Source organism: Leiobunum rupestre, chromosome 9 (assembly GCF_980474605.1).
Source record: "Leiobunum rupestre chromosome 9, qqLeiRupe1.1.hap1, whole genome shotgun sequence".
Classification (NCBI taxonomy): Eukaryota; Metazoa; Arthropoda; class Arachnida; order Opiliones; family Sclerosomatidae; genus Leiobunum; species Leiobunum rupestre.
In genome coordinates this window covers 23,719,221-23,727,598 of record NC_143392.1, presented here as the reverse complement: position 1 = coordinate 23,727,598, position 8,378 = coordinate 23,719,221, and the positions used below count along the sequence as shown (strand labels likewise).

The following is an 8,378-nucleotide window of genomic DNA, read 5'->3' as shown; positions in this document are numbered from 1 at the left end:
AAGTATAAAAAGAACGTACTCCTCACAAGTAAACCATCAGTTCATTTTGGTCATCACCAAACTTAAGAAAACGTTAAAAAATGTAAGTAACACGTTTTTTCCGCTTACGCTACCGATAGTTAAAATAAATAAGTTGCATCTATTGAATAGGTCCAACAATTTTTCATGCGCAATTGAAGTAAATTTCCTTAGAGCTGAAAACAAATATATAATTAAAGAACTGGCGTTTCTAGTCTTGGAAACTGGCGAAAATAATGTTTTCACGTTTAAACATCCGTTTCCGTATAGTGAGTTAAGTGTCAAAGACAAAAGACTCTGTTCGTGGATCTCTAGAAGTTTATGTGGAATTCAATGGAATGAGGGAGACTATGATATCGAAGATTTGGGTCATATACTGGCACGTATTTCACTTAAGGCGAAAACCTTTTTGACGAAAGGACTAGAAAAATCAAAATATTTATCAAAAAGTCTCGGAAAAAGTGTTATCAACGTAGAAGATAACAGGTGTCCCAAATTAAACAAATTATCGTTAGTGCGTTGTCCATTGTCTTGCAAGTATCACAACCATAATGACATTAATTGTGCATTATTTAAAGCGTACGGAATTTCTCTCTGGAGAAATAATACATGGAAATACTTATATTCAATCTTTCGGTATAATCTCAAAATAAAATTTATTATCAGTGTAGTGTTTTGTTTTCTTCAATAAATATCAAGTACGTGTATTAGGAAATTTAGTTTTGAAATATATTAGTGGTGACAGTTCAAGATCAATTACACACAAGTTCACTATATAAAGGTCATCTCTATCTCAAAATAAAATATATTATCAGTGTAGTGTTTTGTTTTCTTCAATACATATCAAGTACGTGTATTAGGAAATTTAGTTTTGAAATATACTAGTGGTGACAGTTCATAGATAGTACACAGCAGTACACTATATAACTTTAGGTCATCTCTCAATATAGGGAAATCATACCAGCCTCCTGATTCATTCGGGCAGACTTAAAACTTTTCGTTGAAAAATGAACTATTCAAAAGTAGACAAAAGTAAGGCTTTGTGCATTCTACGATATACGTTGATTCCAACTTCCGACCCCGGCAAGAAAATGGTAAGCTTCAGTGTGCTGGACGCCGTGGTAAAAACCGTTCACGATAACAAATTCTACACAAAATACGTGGCAAATGAAAAACGCCAGATCGATGTCCACGTTCCCTTCAACGCTGTCATGCAAAATTGGAGAAATAAACTGGGAAAGGCGTCCACCTATATACAGGTATATATATTACATTTATATGCTTTCAAGTAGATTAACGTCAATGGATTTAGTTTCAGTTGAATATTCATATGACTTTTTATTTTATTTCTGTAATAAAGTAATGTATAATATTGTTCTTTTAAGGTGGAAAAAATATTCCTAAGGGATGATTCGGTATCGCAGGAAGACGACGAGCTTGCCAAAATTCTAATGGGGCTATCGTCTCCATCAACTTCCTCGACGCCGTCCGAACCGACATCAAGTGTTACTCCTCAAAAAAAAGGAAAAAATTTAAAAAAAACGTTCGCTTGAAGCGGGTACGGAAACCGCACCAATTAAGGCAAAAAAAAACAAAGGACTTATTTATGAATCGGACCTCGACCATTTAATCGAGTTGGAGCAGAGAGCCTTATCTGCAGTAGCGTCCGTACATATTTCGGATTCTGAAAGTGAATCGGGCTAAATAAATCGAAAATAATAAAAAAAAAATTGAATTTTTGTCAATAATAAATTTTAATTTTATAAAATAATTTCTATATAGGCTAATTCACCATAAATATAATAATATATTTCTCTTGAACGGGATAATTTAAGAGTTTAATTTTGTAAGGTCCGTAGTACGATGTACATTTGAAGATAAACGAATTGAAACGCTATTTTCAAGTGTCATGACGGATAAGGATTTGTACATTGTTGTCGATTTTTTTTTTGAAGTGAAAGGTCTAGTCAACGTAGTATAAAACCCACGAAAAATTGTGCTAATACCATTTCCGAATAAGACGGGGAAACACCATCATGTTTTCTTGTAGCGTTTGCAAGAAAGAGTTTGCTAGAAAATGTACTCTAAATCGACACATACGCGAAGTTCATGAGGAAAATAAACATTCTTGCGAGGTTTGTGGACAATCGTTCGCGCGCAAAGACCGACTTTCCAGACACTTTCGTGTTCACGAGTGCCACTCTGAATTAACTAACCGAGACGTCACTCAAACATCAGAGCAACAGCAACCTGTAAACTTAACAGATAGGTATGCGCCTACCGATAATTTTCGGGATAATATTGAAGAACTTTCAGTTTTGAGAAACGCCGTACTTAGTACGCGGTATTCACCAAAGTCGACCCACACAGACTTTCATCTATTAATTGAGGAAATTAAATTTGGATTAATAAGGTACTTGGAAAAACATTTAATTGTTAATAACGGTATGAAATGGAACATTTTCATACGTGGACGTTATTCACGCGAACTGAACAATGGGGAAGAAGTGGAAGCGCTTCCATATTTCCGAAGCAAAAATCAATGCACTTTAGTGTCCGATGAAATCCCCCGTCAAATTGAAACGTGTCTAGATCAGATATGCAAGGCAATGGAGGAATTTCAAGACATCGGTAGTGGATGGATAATTAATAGCATTATGTTTTTGCAAGTAGACATAATAAAGTACAGACCACTTGTTGTTCTCCCCGCTAATCTTCGTAATTGCAAAGGAATAGTGAATATAAAATCAAGGGATAAGAAGTGTTTTTTGTGGTGTATTCTCGCAAAGCTCCACCCCGCCAAATACCACAGTGAAAGAGTCCATCTATATACTCCATTTGAGATGGAATTAGAATGCTCCGATATTACGTTCCCTTTTCATCTTAACACATTTATGCTTAAAAAATTCGGAAAAAAAAACAATCTGTCAATTAATATCTTTGGTTGGGAAAAAATTAGGTCTTTCCTCGTCACATTAGTGATAATAAAGTTTCCCAAGTTAGACAAATTGACCTTCTGTACATTGTTTCCGGAGAAAAACACCATTTTTGTCTGATACGTAATATGAGTAGATTGCTGTGCAACTCCACTAAACATAATGGTAAGATTTACGTATGTCGTTATTGTCTACATCGGTTTTCTGGAGAAAATTCTAAACAAAACCACCAAAATCATCTGTAAAACTGTTATATTCATGGACCCCAACGTATAAAAATGCCTCTGAAAATTTTGAAATTTGACAAATTTGGATGGATACAAAAGGTAACTCGATATTGTTTTTTTCTTGGAAAATATTAAATGTACTTTATTATTTCAGGTGCCGTACGTTATAATTGCCGACTTCGAGTCTCTTATTGTGAAAATTCAGACTTGTTTTCCGGATTCAATCTTATCATCTACTACCAAACTGTCAGAACACGAAGCATGTGGATTTAGCTACGTTATTGTAGGACCAGATGGTATCGTATAATTGTAATATTTTCCTGTTCTACACTTTAATTTTATTATAATTTAGGCACACCAAACGCACCTGTGACTTATAGAGGTACAGATGCTATCGACGTGTTTCTGGAGAACCTACTAGCGGAACAAAAAATCATCGTCGATTTATTAAAGAAAAACGTCCCGATGGACCTCACACCCTCAGAAATTGAAACGTGTTCGAAAGCCACTCATTGCTATGTTTGCTCCGAAATTCTAACTCTCACCGATCCACCGGTCAAAGATCATTGTCATTATTCAGGTAAATATATAAATATATATAGCTTGTGTATAGAATATAATTATTGAACAACTTCAGGGCGTTTCCGTGGAATTGCACACAACTCTTGTAATTTAAAGCTACGAGTGGGGAAGTTCATACCAGTTATTATGCACAATTTATCTCGGTACGTTTATAGAATATAATTTAATTAATTTTGCTTAAAGAGTATGGATTACATATTAACAGGTATGATGCTCACCTTATCATGCAAAGAATAGGTTTAAAGAAGGAAGAAAAAATTACATGCATCCCTTCCACCGCAGAAACTTACATTAGTTTTACTTTTGGACGACTATGTTTTATCGATTCCGTTCGATTTATGCCAGCATCTCTGGAAACCCTTGTCTCTAATTTAGCAAAAGGTGGACCTGACAAATTCCCTATTCTTAACTCTGTCTATTCACCTAGTGAAGTTACTCATTTACTTAAAAAATTATCGTACCCTTATGACTACATGAGTGATATGGATAAATTTAATGAAACAAAATTACCACCGAAAGAAGATTTTTTTAACGCTCTAACCGACGAGGAATTATCTGATGAATGTTACGAAAATGTACGTCAGGTGTGGGAGACATTTCATATCCAAACGTTAGGTATATTCAAAGAATAAAAGAAATACTTATCATTTTAATAAAATAAATTTGATTATTCTATCTTACAGGAGAGTTACACGACTTTTATGTGCGTTTGGACACACTACAACTAGCAGATGTTTACCAAAGCTTCCGTACAATGTGCATTGAATTTTATAAACTCGACTGTGCACACGCTTACACCGGACCCGGATTAGCTTGGGAAGCTGCTCTTTACATGACGAATGTCCGACTAGAGCTTATACAGGATATAGACATTCATTTATTTATTGAGCGTGGAATACGGGGAGGCGTTTCCATGATAAGTCATAGATTTGCGCAAGCGAATAATAAGTATATCCCAGAAACTTGGACACGAATAACTTATACGGTTATTCTATGATAGATTATCTCCCAATGAGTAAGTTCGCTTGGGTACCTTTAAATGATTTATTGTCCTTCACTAATAAACATGTGTTAAATTTACCAAACGATTCGCCTTACGGTTTCATATTGGAAGTTGATTTGGAATATCCCCAAGAACTTCATCAAGAACATAATTGCTATCCACTCGCTCCCGAATCGCGGATAGTAAGTAAGGATATGTTTTCACCATATTATAAACTAATGTTACAAGAGCTAAAGCTCCCGCAAAAAAACACGCTTCCAAAATTGGTCCCCAGTTTGATGAACAAGGAAAAATATGTTGTACACTACAGAAATCTTAAATATTACGTCTCCAAGGGGTTGAAATTAATCCGAGTTCATAAGATTTTATCGTTCAATTAAGGACCGTGGCTACGACCATTCATTGAATTCAACACCGAGAAGAGAAAAATGGTCGAAAACGATTTTGAACGTGACCTCTTCAAGCTCCAAAACAATAGTGTCTTTGGTATGAAACAAACAAAGAGAAAAACAAACAAAAATTTACCCTTTGTTTAATTTTTTTTATTTTTATTTTTTTATAACAGGTAAAACGATGGAGAATTTACGAAACAGAATAGATTTCCACTTAGTTCAAACACCTGAACGGGCAATTAAAAAAGCGTCTTCCCCCTGTTTCGAAAAATTCACAATATTCCATAATGAACTTGAAAAAGAGGAGTTTAACGTTGAATAGACCAATATACACGGGGTTTACCATTTTGGAGTTGTCAAAACTCTGTATTTATGAATTCCATTACGATTATACAGGGTCTTTTTTTTGCTCGGAAAAGTGTTTTTTTTTCAAAAACTATTTATAGTACCGATTTCAAATTTGGAAGGTCAATTCTCTATACCGGGGGACATCAGTTTGAGAAATTTCAGCGTTTTCGGTAATGTTTTTCACCAATTTTAAAAAATTATTTTTCGACCACTAGGTGCGAGATAAAAAATTTCTATTATAAAGTTGTAGGCCGTCATCGAAAACCCTTAAAAATTGTTCACTCGACGAAAAACAATTTATTTATCAGTGAAAATTCGAGCTTGAAAAATTTACAAGTTGGTGAAGCCAAATTACGATTGTTTGAAACGATAATTGAAACCGAATTACCTAATCCAGTTGAAACTTTGGTTAAAAAAACGACCGGATTTAAAAAACACGAGGCTATAGGTCAATCCTAAACATGCATTGGGTATTTAAAGGAAAACTTTGGGAGATTATTATCAGTGTTTGATAATATTTCGAACAATGCCTCGTTATTCAGTAGCTGAGCGTACCGAGATAGTTGCCATTTACTATGGAGAAGCAGCGCAAAACCTTAGAAGAGTGACTGAAATCTTCGCAGAAAGACATCCAAATGGAGCACCATCTGTAAATACAGTAAGACGAGCAATTCACGATTTCAATCAATTTGGTCACTTGCAACCTAGGTTTCGCGGATTGGGTCAACCGGATTTAGACTTCGAGAACAATGTACTCGCGTACTTTGTGGCATATCCTCGTCACAGTTGCGCTAACGCCGCTGCTGATTTGGGTTGTTCTGCAAATCGTGTGTGGAAAATTCTTCGTAAGAATCGCTATCACCCATACAGAGCTACGCTCCACCAAGGACTAATTGACGGAGACCATCAAAGACGTTATGAATTTAGCAACTGGTTACTAAATTCTGTCCAAGAAGATAGACAATTTTTGCGCCATGTTTTGTTCTCCGACGAAGCGTCATTTTCTAGAGATGGGCCCTTTAATCATCAAAACAGCCATCTTTGGTCTGACATCAACCCACATTGGGGTTTTGAATATCATCACCAGGTTCAATTTGAACGGGTCAATGTTTGGGTTGGACTTGTTGGAAACCGTTTGATTGGTCCCTTTTTCCTGCCGACGAACCTCAACGGCCAAAGGTATTTACATTTTCTACAGAACGAACTGAGTGACGCAATCGACGACCTTCCATTGGCTGAAAGACGTCAGTTGTGGTTTCAGCAAGATGGCGCCCCTCCGCATTTTTCCCGGCAAGTAACTGAGCACCTCAACAACGAGTTTCCTGAAAGGTGGATAGGGAGAAATGGTCCAGTGCATTGGCCAGCAAGGTCACCTGACCTAACACCGCTGGATTATTTTCTCTGGGGATTCGTTAAAGCAAAGGTATACGCCACGCCCATTGAAACTAGGGAGGAACTCATTAGACGAATAATCAGTGCTTGCCGAGACGTCACACCAGAAATGGTAGAGAAAGCGTTTGAGAACTTAATTGTCCGCGCACAAACCTGTGTTGCAGCCAATGGTGATATTATTGAAAATGTTTTGTAAAAATTTATGTGAATAAAATATCTGCATTTAAAAACCAAACGTGTACATTTTTTCAAGTGTGAAAACTCTACTACGTTTGTATTAGACTTGTTCTCTTTTCAATTATCGTTTCAAACAATCGTAATTTGGCTTCACCAACTTGTAAATTTTTCAAGCTCGAATTTTCACTGATAAATAAGTTGTTTTTCGTCGAGTGAACAATTTTTAAGGGTTTTCGATGACGGCCTACAACTTTATAATAGAAATTTTTTATCTCGCACCTAGTGGTCGAAAAATAATTTTTCAAAATTGGTGAAAACCATTACCGAAAACGCTCAAATTTCTCAAACTGATGTCCCCCGGTATAGAGAATTGACCTTCCAAATTTGAAATCGGTACTATAAATAGTTTTTGAAAAAAAACACTTTTCCGAGCAAAAAAAAGACCCTGTATAATGAAGAAATACAAAAGTAATGCGAGGCTTCTTTTCACGGACACCGATAGTCTCACCTACGATATAAGGACTGATGACGTCTACGCCGATTTTAAGAATGATTCCGAACTTTTTGACTTCTCAGGTTATCCTATCGACCATCCTTCTTACAGTGACGCAAATAAAAAAGTGATAGGAAAAATGAAAGATGAAATGGATGGAACACCAATTCAAGAATTATGTGGTTTGAGACCAAAAATGTATAGTTTAATTTCGAAGAGGGGGGAGAAAAAAACTCTAAAGGGCATTTGCAAAAAAGTGGTAAAAAACAAAATTCGACATGTCCAATATCGCGAGTGTTTGTTTAAGAGAAAACTAACTATTAGCGAGATGAAGCGCATCGTCAGCTTGAAACATGACCTTTATACAATATCTCAAAATAAAATGGCTTTAAACCCTTGCGACAATAAAAAATATATTTTGGGGGATGGTAGTAGAACTTTATCTTACGGCCATTATTGGATTGACCTTTTGAAAAAGCATACAAACAGAAACAAAAACGCGTGAATCCCAATCTCGTTCTGATCATATTTCAGAATAAATAAGAGTTTAAGAAATATGAAACTATCTTTGTTTTATTGTTCATAAGCAAGTTTCGTTAATATTCAGTTTATTGTTCTAAAATCTATAAAGTACTTTGACTAACAATGTTTTGAATAACAGATAATAAAGTATATTTTGATAAGTTAATGGATGTTTATTGAATATTTTGAATACATAAATTCTTTGATCATTTTGTCATTGACAGTTTTATTTTTCGAAAATCTAGTCACAATATGAAACATTTTTACACCTCTACATCGATTTATCGC

The 8,378-nt window shown here is 35.4% G+C and overlaps 2 protein-coding genes across 5 annotated transcripts; both read left to right on the top strand.

Annotated features, from left to right (window-relative positions):
• The first annotated feature begins 922 nt into the window (after window positions 1-922).
• On the top strand, window positions 923-1,835 carry LOC149926930 (uncharacterized). Its single transcript, XM_090159399.1, has 2 exons — window positions 923-1,277; window positions 1,404-1,835. The coding sequence occupies exons 1-2, from the start codon at window positions 1,026-1,028 to the stop codon at window positions 1,569-1,571; spliced, it is 420 nt and encodes a 139-aa protein (XP_090015525.1). The 5' UTR covers window positions 923-1,025; the 3' UTR covers window positions 1,572-1,835.
• Window positions 1,836-2,723: 888 nt separating this feature from the next.
• LOC149926929 (uncharacterized) lies at window positions 2,724-5,540 on the top strand. 4 transcript variants are annotated; one of them, XR_016473863.1, is made up of 8 exons: window positions 2,724-3,280; window positions 3,336-3,477; window positions 3,534-3,761; window positions 3,819-3,906; window positions 3,969-4,378; window positions 4,447-4,948; window positions 5,148-5,252; window positions 5,332-5,540. XR_016473863.1 is itself a non-coding variant. In XM_090158702.1 (6 exons), exons 1-6 carry the CDS (start codon window positions 3,233-3,235, stop codon window positions 4,758-4,760), a joined length of 1,230 nt encoding a protein of 409 aa, XP_090014828.1. In that variant the 5' UTR covers window positions 2,724-3,232; the 3' UTR covers window positions 4,761-5,069. The 4 variants fall into 4 exon arrangements, 1 of the variants encoding a protein (XP_090014828.1); XR_016473861.1 differs by having other exon boundaries at window positions 4,447-4,952; XR_016473862.1 differs by having other exon boundaries at window positions 4,447-4,952; window positions 5,077-5,252.
• Window positions 5,541-8,378: the final 2,838 nt, after the last annotated feature.